This window comes from Neolamprologus multifasciatus, chromosome 7 (genome assembly GCF_963576455.1).
Source record: "Neolamprologus multifasciatus chromosome 7, fNeoMul1.2, whole genome shotgun sequence".
Classification (NCBI taxonomy): Eukaryota; Metazoa; Chordata; class Actinopteri; order Cichliformes; family Cichlidae; genus Neolamprologus; species Neolamprologus multifasciatus.
The window spans coordinates 44,461,453-44,480,353 of record NC_140445.1 but is presented as its reverse complement, the minus strand read 5'-3'; the positions used below and the strand labels follow the sequence as shown (position 1 = coordinate 44,480,353).

General features: G+C 38.6%; 1 protein-coding gene across 4 annotated transcripts in view; it reads left to right on the top strand.

The window, feature by feature from the left end:
• lrriq1 (leucine-rich repeats and IQ motif containing 1) overlaps positions 1–18,901 on the top strand; it is a 38,879-nt gene that overhangs the window by 10,874 nt on the left and 9,104 nt on the right. For 2 of the 4 annotated variants that reach the window (XM_085167164.1, XM_085167161.1), the window contains exons 15-23: positions 2,536–2,715; positions 9,253–9,642; positions 10,165–10,348; positions 12,163–12,288; positions 12,501–12,590; positions 13,825–13,916; positions 15,265–15,336; positions 15,439–15,527; positions 16,373–16,471. In XM_085167164.1, coding sequence (XP_085023290.1) covers positions 2,536–2,715; positions 9,253–9,642; positions 10,165–10,348; positions 12,163–12,288; positions 12,501–12,590; positions 13,825–13,916; positions 15,265–15,336; positions 15,439–15,527; positions 16,373–16,471 — 1,322 coding nt within the window. The remainder of the gene's footprint in view (positions 1–2,535; positions 2,716–9,252; positions 9,643–10,164; positions 10,349–12,162; positions 12,289–12,500; positions 12,591–13,824; positions 13,917–15,264; positions 15,337–15,438; positions 15,528–16,372; positions 16,472–18,901) is intronic. The other 2 variants (XM_085167162.1, XM_085167165.1) reach the window with 2 other exon arrangements.

Here is an 18,901-nt window from a genome sequence, read left to right as displayed (position 1 = left end):
AGTCTAAACATTCCAGCTGAACACTGGTCTCCCTGTCCACTTCCAGGATTACCGCTCTGATCTGCATTGCCTATTAGATTACCAACATCTGTATGTGTGTATGCCACACTAAGTGGTCATAATTTCCAAAATATTGATACAGGAGAAAAATCAATTATCTTTTCATTGGCAATTTGCTCATTCACTTACATTGCTTAAATATTTTACCAGTGTTAAGGCAGTTGCAATGAGTTTATATCAAAAATATGCAATGAGCACTTATATTCTTTGAGGTTCTACTGGGATGTCATGAGCGGTGATGTCAGCTGTTACAGGTTTGCAAAGTTATTTGGCTCCTCAGAGTCAGTTACACCCAGCAAAATAACCAAAATATGAAAAACTATACTAGTTTTGGAAACTTTTTGCTTATTTAATAGTCAGATTTTTATCATTGTTCATATGTTGGAGTTACTGCCCAGCAGATTCAATAAAAACTTCAATAAAAACAAAACAAAAACAAATGTTCTGTTAAATTTTTGCCAGTACCACTGCCAATGTTGGTTTCCATAAATGGTAAATGGCAAAATTTAACGAGTGATTAAAAAAATACATTTTTATCTTTAGATTTCTTCCTTAAGCCATAACTGAAACATTACCTTAATTTTTCACTGAACTTTACTTAACCCCCAGTGCCAACAGTAGAATTAACCCTCAGTATTTCCACACTCATGCCCTTGCCCTTTCATCCTCAGCCAGTGATAACACTGGCTAAATAAAAGCACCAAAAGGCAAGCGCTAAGAATTACAATCCCTGTAGGCACCCCCTGATCCAGGAGAAATAGATGAAGAAAATACTGGCCCTGATTAATCAGAGCCGCTTAAAGAGCCTATTATTTTGGAGGAAGTCTTCACTAAATGAAATACGGAGTTATGCTCATAGGAACTGGAGAATCAGGATGAAGGATCCAAAAAAGTGTTTTAAAAGAAAAGGAGGATAAAATTTATAACAGTTTAGTAAGACTCAAGTTGAAGTTTGAGTATCTTCAGTGTACTGTAGATATAGCTGTGAATAATGAAGCCCTTATATTAAAAAGGTAATACATTGCTGCTATTTATCCAATTTTGTCTAATTCGGGTTTGGAGCTTCATTTAAAGACAGCGAGTCAGGCATCCTATTTAGGGTTGGAATCCAATTCTAATCTGTGTTTGAGAGACCCAGTGATCCACATCAAAACTATCTATCTATCTATCTATCTATCTATCTATCTATCTATCTATCTATCTATCTATCTATCTATCTATCTATCTATCTATCTATCTATCTATCTATCTATCTATCTATCTGGTAAGGAAAACCTACTGTGAATATATAAGTACATGTAAAGTACTTCACATTATAAAGAAAGACATTTTCATATAAACCATTTATGAATGCATCTGAAGCAGTAAATGACCTCAACACATGTTTTGTTCTCTCTGGTGAAGTCGTGGGACAGATTTAAGAGCATACAGTACTCTGGGAATCAGTTTTAGAAAACCCAGTTCTTAATGTTTTAAAAACTGACTTCGCAGCCCAAAGGCTTTTATTTTTTCAAATTTTATTGTTGCTGTTCCCTAGTGCCCTGTAGAGTTTCCAGCTCCACATTTTCCCACTGCACAGAGACCACATTTGGCCAGTGCTCCACTAGTAGATGCTCTTAGTCTGTTTCTCTGGCAGATATTTGAGATTCCTCTGCTTGCACATCCTTAGCCTCGGGCAGTGGTTACCTCTCCCCCTGTATCACAGCCATTCAGGGCGCTCCTCCAGCTGAAGGCTCACACTACCTAACATATGTACTTTGGAAAGGGTTTCTATCCAAAGTGGCTGTGTAACTACACTTTTAGAAAACGGCACAAGATTAATAGTAATGAGTTCAAACAGGTTCAGATTGTAGACTCAGACAACCATTAATACCAGGGGATGACTAAATCACTGTACATATGGTCCTTTAATTAGTTCAGAGAACAAAATGTACTGTGTACAAAACAACATATACCGTGAGAGGAAAGTTAAACGGTTTCCTCAAAACACTACGGTCTAAACAGAGAACGGTTCTGCCAGCTTTGGAGAAGCTTTCTGTCTGAATATTATTTTCTTAGTCAGGCAGTGATTGTAATTTGACAGTTATGAGTTGTATTAGTAATTAAATAACTGGAAACAAATATATAACTAAAATTAAACTACGTCTATTTGGCAAAACTATTTTGTGATCTACAAAATCTGTTGAGTAAAATAAGTGTCCTGTTTCATAGCCCTGACACCTCTGTGCAACCTAAACCTGAGTTCTGTTCAAGTTGCCCTCATTGTCTTTGTTACCTGTTAATAGTGTTGTTTATTATAAACTTTAAAAAATCACCAAGCTGTTTGCCTTTAATGCAGTGGTAATGAGTTCATACGAAGATACAGATATACATAATACCAGTAGCAGTTAAAATGGTATAAATGATGCATTTAAAAATATTAGTAAAATCACTTCTGCACAGCTCAGGTTTTGCTGATTTTACTTTCCTTTTCAGATCCACACTACAGAAATCAGTGCCTGGCCTTAGAGTCATTGATAGCCAGGAGACAGATTCCTTTTTCTTGCCTCCAGCTGTTCAGCAGGTCAGCTCGGCCTCAGACTGCTTCCTAACTTTCTGCCAGGCTCAGCTTCAGCAGACTCAGAATTTACAGCAGCATCACAGCAGGGAGCACAGGTAAGAGACAGGCTGCCTGTGTCGATGTGCTGGCAGTGTGCTATGTGTTTAGTGTGGATAGCTGCAGGTTTTGCCGGTGGTTGGATGTGTGTTTGACCCCAGAAGTTACTGCTAACACTTTCTTAAGTTATCCACATTGTGGAAGAGAAAACAATCTGCAGATACAAGTGCTTATTGTGAACTTAGTTTACACAATTTCCATATTGTCAGATTTCATACTCACACTCATCTTATATGATCTGTATTTGTAAACTAAAAGATTGCAGGTAAGCTGCAGATTTCTGAAGAAGCTTGAAAGCAGATCATGGGGAAGAGGTGTGAAATGTTCAGCTTCAAATAATAAAAATAAATTGGTTATGGTAATAGAAAACGAGTACTGTACTGCAGAATTCTCGTCTCTTCTACTGTATGCATAAAAATCAAGTTATGTTTGACTGATAGTACTTCAGATATAAAGAGATAGGATGAAGGCATGAGGTCAAACCGAGAACAGGTTGAAAAGAAAAGCAGAATCAAATATTAAAAGGGAATAATACAGAACAGGGCAAAACAACAAAAACAACCCAAAACCAATGCACCAGAGGTTATATTACACTTTTTTTGTCGTGTGCTGCTGAGCCTATCAGAGATACCGCCATCAAGCAGCGAGGAATGTTAGCTATCCTCTTGTTATGTCTGATACATAGGGCGTAGTGAGCCTAAAGACAACGTCCATCTATTTTCACAAGTCCTTCAATGTCACTGGCCTCTGCACATATTGACACTCCTATACAAGGAGGACCACCAGCACTTAAAACAGTGGTCAACTTTCTGCTTATCTTCCTGACCTTTTCAAATTACACAGTACAAAAGATGAAACGCGGTGGCGGCTTCTTGTATGGGTCACATCGAGGACTCCTATGGCTTGGGGGAGGTTAGCGTGGCCCTCCCCTTGCTTCGCCCCTCACTGTGTGCCCTCTACCCTTCTGGCCTCTGGACAATGAGCCATTTTGGGGGCTTTGCAAGAGCCAACACAGCCATTTAACCCCTGGCCTGACCTTGTGTCAGACTGAGTTTTTAGGGGAGTTGAGAAGAGTGCCACACGCCAGTCAACTGGTGACTGTAAGGTGAGGTACTGTGGCTTATTAGGGCTATTACTCTCTTTTACAAGGTGTAGGGATTCTACCAAAGTGCCTCTGTTTCACCCATAAATGAGCATGCCTTACAATCCAGTCCTGTATGCCATTAAATCAAAATATTTTGTGGATGTGGTGGGAAAAAGACCAATAAACCCATCTACTACCGCAATCTCCCCACTTTTTCCACTGCATTCTATGGCACTCAATATTTTTTAGGTTTGAATTGCTCCTAATGTGGTTGTAATGTAAAAGAAGTGAATCAAAAATTATGTTTCTATGTCATGTGGAAAAAGATGGGTTATAGAGTTTTGCTAAAGCTAATGTGTGAGCAGTCTGAGTTAAACAAATGAAATGAGTACTTTCCACTCATTGTGCCTTCTGTTTGTGGTACCATCACACAGTATGGTAAGGAAAAACTGCTAAGGCAAAAAGCCAAAGCTTTGAAGAATACACCAGTATTAGTCCATTTCAGATTGCTGAAACCTCATTTTAGCATTAGCTAAATGTGCCCTGAGCATCTTACAAAGGGTAGTGTTAACAGCAGAAGCAACTACAGCAACCTATATGTTTTTTTGTGTTTGTTTTCATCAACATTTTAGCATTATGTCTTTTATCCTTTCTCCCACCATTCACCCCAGCCAGTCATGTGAGATAGCTGGCCCTCCCTCTGGTTCTGCCGGAGGTTTTCATCCCCACTGTTGCCTAGTGCTTGCTCTTAGGGGTCGTCTGATTGTTGGGATTTTCTCTCTGTTTTTATCAATTTTATTGTTATCACCAAACCACATTTTTCACCCACAATGTAGAAAAAGTGAACATAGAAGTGAAACAGTTACACAAGACTTTTGTTGTGTTAAGTATACATATCATTTCTGGAGCTGTGAGGTCTTCTGTGTTCTGTTCATAGTTGTCTGACAGTTGCGACAGACACAAATTGAATTTGCAAAAGGACAGTAAACGCCTCTATAATATAACTAGTATAGGGTTTGCTGCTGGCTCAGGAATTTCTTACAGCTCTCGACCTCAGTTTTTTGTAGAGTAGCCTCCTGGGGACACCCATGTGATAAAGCAACACCAAATATCTCTAAATTTCCTGTATTGTAAGTCAGAAGACTAATAACCACTGAGAGCTTTTAGCATCTACATACATGGTTGGATTTGTTCACAGGCGAGCATTAATCAGTGAATAACTTTTCATTTTCCTGTCATGAACATTGTATACTGAAGCTTTCTTTTACCCATGTTATGGTGACCCTGGAGTGAACCAGCAGGTAGAGGGAGGGAGGGTCACTGGTGTCACAATCCTTTAAGACCTTCTGACTCTTCTCTTTCTTATCCCACTGAGAGTGAAGAGCGAGGTCTTTGTAGAGAAGAAGTTGCACTACTTGTGGCTACTGGCCTACCAGACTGGCCGAGCGTCTCTGGCCCCTCGGGGTTTAAGACAAGGAGTGGAGCATAGCTAATAGATTAATTAAGTTTCCATTGAGGTAGCTTTGTTGTCAGTTTATCCCCTCTATGAAAGAGACATTATATGGTATTAGGGCACACACAGACCAGGCAGACAGCTCTCTCTCTCTCTCTCGAGCCCCCTCACCACCCCTACCCTCACATAAATATAAGGACACACACTGACCACACCTATCACAGGCTGGCCAAGAATAAGAGCTAAAAATGGATATATATTTGATATTTAACTCAAAATGGAATGGCTTTGATCCTTTTTGAAGGATTTAATTTTTAGAATGTATGTGAATCTATTCTGGAAACAGAACAATTTTCTTCTCATCACCAGTATAATTAAATCTGACCTGCATAAAAGTCAAAGTTATAGCTTATCTGCTTTTACAGTATCAGACCAATCCTCTCCATGGATTTCTCCTCACAGGACATAGAAAAGACATATTTAAGGAATCTCATTCTTGCATTAAACAACCCTAAAAGTGGATAACTGCTTCTCCTGAGCTCAGAACAATATGAAGATATTTAAGCATTGCTGTAATTTTCTTTAGGGGTCATGAAATATAAATCATCATGGATGTATAGCACAGTCTGTAGTCTCACACTTCTCATGCAAGGAGGTTCAGTTATTGCTACTGAAACCTGAGTGAAACCTGAGTGATATGTTTATTGATTAGCATTCAAATATTTCAGTGAAGACAGAACAAAGATTTACCACAAAGCAAGAAAGCATGAGACAAGGCTAATCAAAAGGTATTGGCTGAAGCATTTGCTTATTACGCCAACCCTTTTAACAAAAGATCTTTTAGCATGCAGCTCCTGTACACAGGGCTCGAAGCAAATAATAAAATTCAATTCAATTCAATTTCATTTATATAGCGCCAAATCACAACAAATGTCGCCTCAAGGCGCTTCATAGATACAGAGAAAAGCCCAACAATCATATGACCCCCTATGAGCAAGCACTTTGGCGACAGTGGGAAGGAAAAACTCCCTTTTAACAGGAAGAAACCTCCGGCAGAACCAGGCTCAGGGAGGGGCGGCCATCTGCTGCGACCGGTTGGGGTGAGAGAAGGCAAACAAAGCAAAAACAAAACAAACAAACAAACAAACAAGAAAAAACAAAAAAAACCAAAAAACTTTCCACCTTAGTAAGTAACTACATCAAAGCAAAAGAATCAAGAGGTTTTTTTGTTTTTTGTTTTTGTTTTTTTTTTTGCTCTTTTCATTCTTGATATATATATTTTTCTAATACTCTATTTTTAAACATATTTTTAAACAAGGAAAATGAACTACACCTTTTTAAATCACTGTCATAACTATTCCACAGGTTAACTCCTCTAACAGAAACACATCTCTGCTTTATATTTGTCCTTATCTTGTTTTTTTTAAAGAAATCTGTTCCCCTTAAGTCATATTGACTCTCTCTGACTTTGAACAGCTTCTGAGTACTGGGGCAAAGCAAGTTATTTTGTGCTTTATACATTATCTGTGCCATTTTATATTCAACTAAATCATAAAATTTCAGGGTATTCAGATTAATAAACAAAATGTTAGTTGGTTCTATATAGTTTGATTGGTTTATAATTCTTATAGCTCTTTTTTGCAACTTGAAAATAGGAAGAGTGTTCGTTTTATATGCATTACCCCATATCTCCAGACAGTAAGTCATATATGAAAGCAACAGAGTACAATAGAGTGTGTATAATGATTTTTTGTTCAGGACATGCTTTGTTTTATAGAGAATAGCAATGGTTTTTGACATTTTTGTTTTCACATGGTTTATATGAGACTTCCAACTCAGCTTATCATCAATTATCACTCCAAGAAATTTATTTTCGTACACTCTTTCAATTTCAATTCCATTAACCCTGATTTTAGATACATTTTTCATTTGTCTAGTGCCAAAAATAATCAATTTTGTTTTCTTTATATTTAATGATAACTTATTTACATCAAACCAGTTTTTTAATATATTTAACTCCTTTTCCGCTGTAGTCAGAAGCTGTTCTAGGTTTTTACCTGAGCAATACAGAGTGGTATCATCAGCAAACAATACACATTTTAACAGTTTGGAAATGCTACATATGTCATTTATGTATAATATAAATAATTTAGGGCCCAGCACAGAGCCCTGAGGAACACCACAAGTTACCTTCAACTGCTTAGATTTTACATTATTGAATTCGACATATTGATATCTGTCATCCAGGTAACTTTTCATCCACTTGTATGCTAACCCTCTTATGCCATATCTCTCTAGTTTATTCATTAATATAGAATGATCAATCGTATCAAACGCCTTTTTTAAGTCTATAAAAACACCAACAGTATATTCCTTATTATCTATAGCATTAGATATCCCTTCTACAAGTTCCATCACTGCCATCGAAGTGGACCTTTTCACTCTAAAGCCATATTGGTTATCACTTAGGAGATTATGCTTCTCAATATATTTATCAAGTCTATTAACAAATAACTTTTCTAAAATTTTTGAGAACTGTGGGAGCAGTGATATTGGCCTATAATTGGTAAACTGACTTCTCTCTCCGTTTTTATGGATTGGAATAACTTTTGCTATTTTCATTTGTGAGGGAAATACACCAGTTTGAAAGGACAGATTACAAATGTATGCGAAAGGTTGCACTATATATTCTATAATACTTTTAACTAATATCATGTCAATACCAAAACAGTCAGTGGACTTTTTATTTTTAAATGTCTTCACAATGTTAATTATTTCTCTATGAGTTACAGCACCAATAAACATGGAGGACACATTCTGAGTAATATGTTTATTTAGGTCGTTATTATTTCTTGACTCTGGAATATCTTTTGCTAAATTAAAGCCAACATTTACAAAGAAATCATTAAATTCATTTGCAATGTCTTTAGTTTTATCAAGCACAATATCTTTATCTTTTTTAAAATAATCTGGATAATTCTTATTTTTTGAGCCCTTTTTGATTATACTATTTAATATCCTCCATGTTTCTTGTGTGTTACTTCTACTTTGCTCCAATAATTTGTGGTAATATTCTTTCTTACTTGTTCTTATAATATTTACTAATCTATTTTTATATAACTTGTACTTTATTTCAGCATCTTTTGTCCTCTGTTTTATGAATCTCTTATATAGATTATTTTTCTTTTTACATGCATCTTCTATCCCCTTTGTGATCCATGGCTTATTTGATCTGTGATGCTTTCTAGTGATTTTCATTAAAGGACAATGTTTTTCATATAGTGAAATTACAGTTGATAAGAATGCATCATATGCACTATTTGAATCTTCATTTGCAAAAACCTCATTCCAATTGTGTTCCTTTAAGTCCACCTGGAGGGCAGCAGTGGCTCTTGTTGTTCTAAGTCGTATCATATCAAATATTTGATTCTTTTGTTTAGTTTTAATCCCAAAATAATTTTGAAAAATTGCAAAAACAGGAAGATGATCGCTTATATCAGTTATAAGAAGTCCACCTACTATTTCATGGTCAATTTTATTTGTGAATATATTATCTATCAATGTAGCTGTATCAATTGTTATTCTACTTGGTTTTATAATTACAGGGAAAAGGAAACCACTGCTTACAGTAAACCTATTAAATAAATTTGATTGGGAACCATGTGGACTAAGATTAACTTTAATGTCATTCACTTTATTGCCGTTGCACAGTCATACTTTGTGTTGTACAATGAAACTGGGGTTCCTTCCTTCATCGGTACTAAAAGAAAGGCGAACAGTAATCACGATAAATAAGATATATGCAGAGTAAGGTGTACTTGAAATGCAGAAATGAAATGGGCAGCGATAAAAATATATGTGCAAAAATAAAATCAGTTATGTAGGTCAGGTCAGGTCAGGTATTTGCATTGATTAGGACTATTGCCCTGTTGTCAAAACTGGTTTGTATTGCCAGTTAATAATGTAACATGAAATATTTTTGTATGTATTTGTTTACAGCAGACTTGCATTTCCCTTTAATGATGTGCAAAGCTTCTGCCAGCACTTCAGTATGACTCTGAAGCTGGCTGAGGACCAGAGATTTGCCCATGAATATGGTGAGACCACTGTGTCTGATGAACCCTGGGCTGCAAGTCTAACAGCGCCTGAGAAAACACTGGATAGTGTCATTGGTGAAGAGCTTATGGATTGCCGAGATATAGAGTCCACTAACAAATTACCACCAGTCTTTCCAAATAGAGACATCATGAGATGCAGCTATTGGAATTTTGATGAGACTCCAGCTACAGAGAGTCACTATAACACATTTGGCCCAAAACAGGGTCCAGCGACCTTCTTCAGTGATGAAAAAGCATCTGTCTCCAGCCATCAAGACTTAAACCTCAAAAAGTAATTCACTCTCTGCTTTTATCTGCGGCACTCGTGTGTATGTTTGTATATTCACTCTAATAAAACCTTTGTATTCGATGAAAGATCAGCTGATAAAAATGCATGCGATGAAAACCTCCAAATTCATTCAAGGTATACAACTGGATGCTGCCGACTTAAAGCAAACACTCTGTAATTCTTTTAACAGAGCTCAGCCTTTTATTAGTTTCTGCTGCAAAGCATTTGTCATCATTGGAGCCTCCTCTACTTGATTTACACCAGAAGACGTTGAAGATTTTATTCATTTTAACACGCAGCTTTATCATTAACACTGTGCTATCTTTGGGAGGACAATAGATCTTTGATTTGAAGGGTGGCTTTAGACAGGCTTAAACTCTCCAGAGTCCTGCTCTCCAGATGTCTGCTCACATATAAATTCATGTTTTGAAAGATGAAGGTGCTATGACATCATGTGCAATATATCCCTCACTTTGTGTGTATTTAAATGCCTGTGGGTGTGTGTGTGTGCCCTTTTTTGAGCAGCACAGCAGCAGTTGTGATTCAGCAATGTTGGAGGAAATACAAGCAGATATGTGGGAACATTAATGCTCCCCCCATCACAGAGAAAGGAGGAGAAAGAGGAGGAGATGGAGGAAAGCCAGAGTCAAGACTTTGCTATATTAATAGGAGCACTGCTGGCAAACACTATGCGGCAACTGTCATCCAGGTAAAACATTTGTAGCTTGTAGCATTTGTAGCGTCCTAGAACACTTTCCCTCTGAAGATGTCTCGGTAACAACTTGCAATGGTTATCCAGGCGAGTTCATATGAATTCAGTCAATCAAACTGTTTACTGGTAATAGACCTCATAGCACCATATCACCCCAACAGAGCACTTTGCTCTGACACTGCTGGCTTATTTACCTAGGATGTTTAAAAGTAAAACAGGAGGCAGAGCCTTCAGCGTCCAGGTCCCCCTTCTGTGGAACCAGCTACCATTTGGAAGTAGGAGAAAGACACCCTCTCTACTTTGAAAATTAGGCTTAAATCTTTCTTTTTTGAATTGGAAATGTTGTAGTACTAAATCCTCCATTTTTTATGCTGCAATAGACCTAGGCTGCTGGGGGCTTCGCAAGGTGCACTTTCTTCTTCATTCACCTTTTTTCACTCACTATGTGTTTACACACCTCTCTGCATTTAATCATTAGTTATTATTAAACTCTGTCTCTCTCTGTGTCCTTTGTCCTGTGTTCCTCCCCACACCCACAACTTGTGACAGCAGATGGCTGCCCCTCCATGCGCTTGGTTCTGCTGGAGGTTTCTTCCTTTTAAAGTTTTTTTTTCACTGTCGCCAAATGCTTGCTCATAGGCGGTTGTCTGATTGTTCGCAATTTTCTCTTTATTATTTTAGGATTTTTAGCTTACAGTATTAAGCACCTTGAGGGTATTGTTGTTGAAATTTATATCCATCTGGGCCACTGTGGCTATGACGTCTATTTTCATTTCGCAGTTACAGAATTCAAAGGCAGAGGATTTTTGGTAGCAAAAGCTTTTAGGTTCCTTCTTGTGGCCTGAGTTTTATGTGTGTAGCCCAGATGCATTGCTTGATGCTTTGCATTTGCTTTGAACATAGCCTGGCTACACTAAAATCCCTGAAAGATCGGCTGTTGCTCCTAGAGGCTAGGACAGTCAAGGGCTAATTTGACTGCTATGTCCTTTATGCAGATAGCAGAAACTGCTGAATATCACAGATAGCAAATAGTTGATTTGTTCTATTTTGGGTTCATTAATTAGTGAGTTTATAAAAATTTGATAAAAAAGAGTAGGAAAAAACCCCCATCAGAGTTTGTCATAGTTTAAGTTTATGCGTTTAGAAGAAACTGCTCACATTAACCTTTTATTGTGTAATTAAGGATCTTACTTCTGCATGTAGAAAGTGAGCTTGAAGTCACTTCCTCTTTGTGGATATCTGAAAATGCCAATTTTCATCCTTGAAAACTGAACTTCAGGCCTCATACGTTCTTGAGGCTTACTCGGCTAATCCTCTGCACAGAGGTGTAACCTGCTCTTCTGAAAAACATGCTACTCATCACCCCTCTCAAATCCCTTTTCAACACACAAAGTGTTTGATGACTCCTTGAGGGCTAGGTAGAGGCTGGGAGTTGCCGTGTACCGTGCACTACAGCACTGTGTAAGTGTAAGTGTGTGTTTTGTTCATGTCAGGGGTATAGAGTGATTAATCAGATTCCAAAGACGTGCGGTAGTAAGAGTTCTAAAATTCCTGTGCGGCTCAACTTGAAGTGAAGTGTGCCCCCCCCCCCCCCCCCCCCCCGCCCATTGGGAATTGCAGGATTTAGAGGCGCACTGGAGCTCTATTTGTCTCAGAGCAGCCTGGAGTCACACAGAGTTCAGACAGCAGAACACTCAGCAATTAAAAGAGGGGTTAACATGTTTTATCTTCCTAATGGGATAACATGCAATATTTACGTTTGCTCCATGATTCATTGAGCAACTACCATTTCTTTTTCTGGGTACCTCCAGGCATTCTGGAGGGGCTACACTCTGAGGAGGAGGCTCACATCTGCTCTTGCTGCTGTGACATGCCCCAGTGTTGGAGAGGATGACACCTTTGAGGAGGTGGACATAGATGAATTTGTCTTTGATGAGGTATCTGCACAAGCCTGCATGTTCTTCACTTTCACGATTCGGCAGTTCTTCCCCATCTCGCACCCCATCAGACCAACAAACCTGCACAGAGGCTAACACATAAATGTAACACATAAATATAGTACTGTATACTTCACTCCACAAAGACACTTTATTTGTGGTTTGTTTGTCATTGCCGTCCAGAAATTAAAGTATTTTTCATTTTTATAAAGGCAGCTTTGGAGGAACACTGCACACTGATGCTTTCTCAGGACTTGTCTCCCAGACACCAACTTGTGTCAGAGCAGCAATTATCTATGAAGGTAAAGTTTGATATTCTTAAAACCTGGTAGTCTTGACATGATATTCTCTAATACTTTGAAACCTGCTATGCAAATTGTGAATTTTGGGATTTACCATCTTGTGTTATGTCAGTGTTGGAGTTATTTTCTTGCTTGTCTCCCTCCCCTCCAGGAATTGTCTCACCCTCCCTTATTGATCTCTAAATTTATTCACTTGGAAAAACAGGATTATTTCCTGGAGGGCTGAAAGTTGCACAGCACCAGCAGATGTCATTTTTCATGCTGGCTGGACTGTCGTCCTGTTTTTTTTCTTCATTTACCTCTCGTTGGATCTTTTCTTTGGAGCGTGCTCAGCGCTGTACATCATGGTAGCCAGTTTAAGCAAGCTGATGTGGTGCAGCTGCTAGCGTGGTCAGCCTCAATATGTTGACACTGAGGCACAGATCAAAGGCAGGGGATGAACAATTTAGCACTTTGACCAAGAGAAAATAGAATCTGGAGAGTAATTAAGCTGTTACTTTGACTTAAATATGAGAATTCCATGATTGTGAACCGTTCACTCGGTCAGCCACGTACCTACAACAAAAATAGGCCCCTGAGTTAAGTGTCACTGGATATAATAGTGTAGAATGTAATCACTTTCCCCAAGAGTTACAGATAACTGTAGTGTTATTCTATGAAAAATTAATTAGTATGCCACAACAGACCGCTCTGATTTTTGTAACTATAATGAAAACAGGCACAATTTTACTTTTGTTACAGGTCCTTTAAGTACACAGATGTCAGTTGAAGTTTTCCACTAGTAATCTATGTCTATTTTTTTCCTAGGATTTTTGAGTGTGTTCAAGTTCATAAATACAGGAGAAAGCTACATTAGTTTTTCCGGCCTGAAAAACACATTCAATTTCTTAAAAAAAATGCAACCAAATCAATTTTGCACAAACTCCAAGTGTCACAGTCTAAAGCTAAAAATCCTGCCTTTGTTCAGCGTGGTTTTATCTCCAACCAGCTTTGAGTTTGATGAACAGTATAATAATGAAACATTTAGAAACTGAAAAAGCAAAGCCGCTCCGATTTAATGTCTGTGATATAGAATAACAGAAATAAAAACACACACTGGTATCCTGGATGTTTTATGTGTATTCTGGTAATTCATTAGGAAAACTACAACAAGTGTGTTTTGGTAACATTTCAAGGTAACAAAAAAAAAAGAAAAGTAACTTATGACTGTCATTAATTGATATATGTATTTCAGCCTCCTGGGCCCTGTCTTGATCCCTCCCAGGACATACTCCCCCTACCAAAGCACGCCTGGATGGCTGGGGAACATGTGGACGGTTCTAACAGGTACAACAACCCACAGCCGCAGCATTTGAAAAAGCTGTTTATTTTAAGCTTTATATAGATTTTCATAATTATTGTACAAAGTTATATAGGGAAAAAGAAGCTAAATAATTTTCATAATAGGACATATAGCAAACAGTGTTGATTTGTGACATTAATATTTTTCGTTAATGCAACTCCAAGTAGAAAAATACAATCTTTGCTAAGCACATTAAAGAGTCGGATGTATCTTTGAAGTTAGGGATTTTAACTGGGTTTACTTTTTCACATATGAAGCTCGTGATATGGCGTTTGCTCTTGGAACAAAATACAGACAACCTGAAGTATGTGTTTAAGTGTTTCATGGATAGCAAAATATAAATCTGATATATATTAAAAATGCAAGGAACAATAATCAAACTGATCCTAATAATGCAAGATTTTAATGTCATAAGATTTTAGTATAGCATAGAAAAAATGATGATACAGATGTTGAAATTTCACTTTCTGGATATAAAAATGAGGATGACACACACTCTAAATCACGTTTATATTTTTGTTATGGTTGTGATCCACAAAATGTATCCACATATTCAGCTAGCAAAACACTCAAATAAGCAGGTTCACTGAATGACTGTTCAGTTCTCCTCTCTATGATGTTCAGCTGATGTCACTGGTAATCTATGAAATGGTAATATTTGTTTTCATTTACTCTTTTACTTGATGGCACACAAATCATAGAATTCAATGGCTTCCATTGAGGAAAAAAATGAAATGGAAAAGAAAACAAGGCAGCACTGCTCCACTTCCAGCATGCTTGTTATGTTGGTTACAGTTATGTGGATGACAGGTGCATCTTTTGCTACAGAGCAGACAACAGTTTTCAGCTTAAGAGTTTGATCAAGCTTCAGTTCAAGAGCTGGAGCAGGAGTGTGCTTTTCCTTTTTTAAATGAACTTTTAGAGGACTGAGACTTTTAAACAATCTAATGTTTAATGCACGTTTTTACTGTAAGATCCCAAGGCATCTGAGAGAACAGTTGCTACTAAAGACCACAGCTGTGGAGCATGCCACCATCAGAGTGCACTGAAAATGTGTTTTTGGCCCCAATGAAGACAAACACAATCTAGCCCTACTCGCCCAGTTTAGCTCCCTTTTTTCTTAAATGAAATGGGTTTCCATTTTGCACATCTCTATTGCACGTCCACTGAGCATAATAATATTAGCAGCCATGCAGGAAAAAATACAGGACAACCTTGACTTAAAGATCAGCCATAATTCAATCCCAAAAGATTTAAATATGTGTAGTCCTGTTGTGAATTTCTGCATCTCAAGTTATGTTTTTAAGGACAATAATTTCTTTATGATTCCAGAAACACATCTCCTACTTCCACCTCAGCGCTTAGTTGTCTCTCTGAAAGATCAGAAAAGATTCTAGAAGAATGGTAAATCATCATCTCCTCCTCACTGCTTGCTGCAACTGTGTGTTGTTAGTAAATGGCAGAATGGCACTTTCTATTTGTCTTTTCTTTCCTTGCCATCTGCAGGGGCTTTACTGACAGCCACACAGCACTTCTGCTGCTGAGGAGAGCTCGGAAGATGAAGTCAAAGAGACAACTGCAAAAGAAGCAAAGGGGTTAGTGTGTTTAAAGTGGGATAGGTGGAAATTTGAGATTTGGACCCTTTGTGTTTGCATGTGTGCTTTTTATGCAGTAGTTCAGGTTTAAAAAAATAATTTTTGTATGTTTTTAGAAAATTCCCCATAAAATTTGAATGCTGTGATTGGAGATTAAACACTGTTGTGGTTTCCTTCTTCAGTCACCTCATATGCAATGCTTCCTTCATTCATTAATCCTTCTACACCTCAGCTGATGTTTCTGTCTTTATATAGTTCACAAAATGGAGATAACTCCTGTTCTGTTGTCTAAAAAGGAGAAAGATCTCTCTTCATTCTCATTCTTCAGCCGTGCTTTAGTAGCAGTGAACCTTTCCGCCGCATGTATGTTAATGAGCCATAACAGACAGCAGAAGCCAGGGCTGTCACCTCTCATTGGACTTATTTATGAGCCTGCAAAGGAAATAACTATTGCCAAGAAACCTCATGACAAGTCGTCTTGTGGCAACTTTCATTCCATTTCATTGTAGTGGTTTAGTGTAACTGCAGTGAAAGGTGACCTCACCTCTGCTCTGTTCCAAGAAACAGTAGTTCTGCCATGGGTATCATGTCATGGTCATGTAATGGGAGGCTGGTCTTTGATCAGACTTTCAAATGCATGATTGCATTAGTGGTGCTCTTGTCATCTTGCTCCACCGACACACAGGTCTTTGTCGGCTTTAACTCCTAATGGCATCTGCCTCAGCTGAACCACAGCGCTGTGTTACATATGCACTAATATTTTCTGAATGTTTGATCCTGGTTTTCTGCTTCTGGTTTAAAGCCTGGCGTGTCCTGCTTTGACCTTCTCTTTCTTGCTGTGTTAGATCCCTCTGTCCGACTTGCCTTGTTAAGAAATTGTAATTACCAGCTTGGTCCAACGGAGGCACAAAACACAACACGATACAACAGAAATTATGCAAAAGGTAAGAAAAGAGATCTATGCATATTTTCTAACCCAGTAGTATTTCAAATGCTTGGATTATTTTTAAGAATTTTAAATTTAAACTATTTAAGTCTGGTCTGGTCTTAGACTGGACCATTGCAAAGCAGAAGGGGTAGATGGCCTCACATTTGTCTCTAAAATACTGTGATATATAGAGACACTCATGATCAACTCAGTGATTGTAATTTTCAAAGGTCCTGCAACTACAAAACAAGCCCAAATCACCACCCGTCTACTGCCGTGCTTAACAGTTGGTGAGAGGTTTTTGTGCTGATATGTTGTGTTTGGTTTTTGCCTGTTGGGCCACTGTGCTTTATGACCCAACATCTCCGCTTTGGTCTCATCAAAGGTGAAAGATGTCTTCTGGATGGCTCAAATGTCCACATTCTTTTAAAAGAGAAGAAGCTTTCTTCTGGCAACCCCTCAAAGCCATATTTTTCCAACCTTTTTCTAATTGTACTGTCATGACGGTCAGGGTGTACTTTTCACAGGACTGTATGGCACAACTTTTATCCAAAGAGTTTTCAGTGTTATGGAAATACAGTGTCAAAAAAGGGCTATGGATTGATTATATGTGGAATAGTGTGATTGGTTGAGAAGAGTCAAAAGCCTCCCTCCACCTTCATCCATATTCTGCTGTGGCCTGGTGCCCTGCCCTGAGGTGCAGAGAGGATTTGGCATTGTGACACACACAGACAGACTTAAAAGGAAGGGAAGCGCTGGAGGGAGAGCATAAGGGAGAGTTGTGGGGGGGGGGTCTGTCTTTATCATGAGGGACTGTCTCCGTCTTTATTTTGGACCCCACCACCACGTACCAGGGTCAAGGCCTCACATCCATGGAGTAAGAGTCTCACGGTCATCCAGCAGTCAGAGGGATGCTGGAATAGCAGCATTCGCCAGCAGAAAGTGAAGCGATCAGTTATAAGACTAACATACTAAAGAATTAGCTGTGAAGACGAAGAGCAGGTTTGCCTGTCATTTTATGTTGCAGTCTTAAAAAATAGAACAACCATGATCTTTTTAGTGTAAAAATGTGGTGATTTATATGTGAATGAGTTCTCTTATTTTCATTAATTCTGAAGTTCTTCTGTCAGCAGACACTGTTTTGCCAGCATTACAAGGCACTTTTGATCAGGACTGTGACAGACTAACAAATGTTCCCTTTCGGAGTAGGTGGCACAACATTTTTTTCCAATAATTATTTTCCATTGACAATTTATAAAATGCATAAAAAATGCAGCTTGACTATGACACCATCATCCATTCATTTTACTCCTCTTATCCAGCTCAGGGTCATGGGGGGAGCTGGAGCTATCTCAGCTGTGTGACAGCATCATTATGTTATCTATTGTTTATTTGAATTGCAGGTGTATTATGTCAACTTTCCAACATTGTGATTGCTGACACTGGAATTATGTGTGAGCACAATACTGCTGTGGATAAACTGTCAGCTAACTGGCAATCGAGGAATAGCTGTATCCCGATAACATATTACATTACAACAATATTTCCAGCTCTGTTTTTTTCCCATAGCTTCATCGCTCCTCCCCACCCTCTTGTTGACAGTTTATCAAACGGGACTGATGCTTTTGAGCTAATACAGCTGATAAAGTAATGGAAGGATCTCTGGTTAGGGCATTCTCTTTCTTTCCGGTTTATATTCTGTATCCTCAGTCAGTTTTCTGATCTGACAGAAATGTGTAACTCTATCCAGCTTCAGTCTAGGGGAAACGATTCCTACTGTCTTTTTACAGCATTGCTATAAGGCTGGCGAGTGAGGTGCTGTGTCAGTTATTAACTTGTGGTGCTGTGAAGCTGGGTCTCTGTAAAAGGGTCCAGGTTTGCCTACCTCCTTGCTCCCCTGGTCCTGACCTGTGTAAGACACCCCCTCCTCCGGATTCATCACCAGTGCCCGGGGCCTGGCTAGCCCAGTCCCAGACTGGCCCAGCCAGCGCTCCCCGACAGGGGCTAACGTTTCAGGCCTCGAGTCAAGCTCCTTCTGGAGGTGATTAGCCTCAAACCCATGACAGATTCTTTCCAAGATATCTGACGCTGCGTGTTTATTTTATCCGGGCTCTTTGTGTGGATGTGCTGGACATGAGTAACCCACTTGAAATGGGTATCAGTTTACATACCCAGACACGGAGAGGGAGAGAATAGTGCAGAGCCACAACAAATTTTCTTCTAAAAGTTTAAAAGAGAATATAGATATACCTTTTCCTTATTATTTGCATCTTTTGCATGTGTCTGGGGTGCTGCAGATGTTGACAGTGTGGTGTGCCTCTAAGGAATTCTCCTAATTTCTACTCTTAATTACCACTCAACCCCTCCAGATGCATACACAGATACACACACACACACATACATATCCATACATATACACACAGAGTTCTAATCATCCTCTTCCATC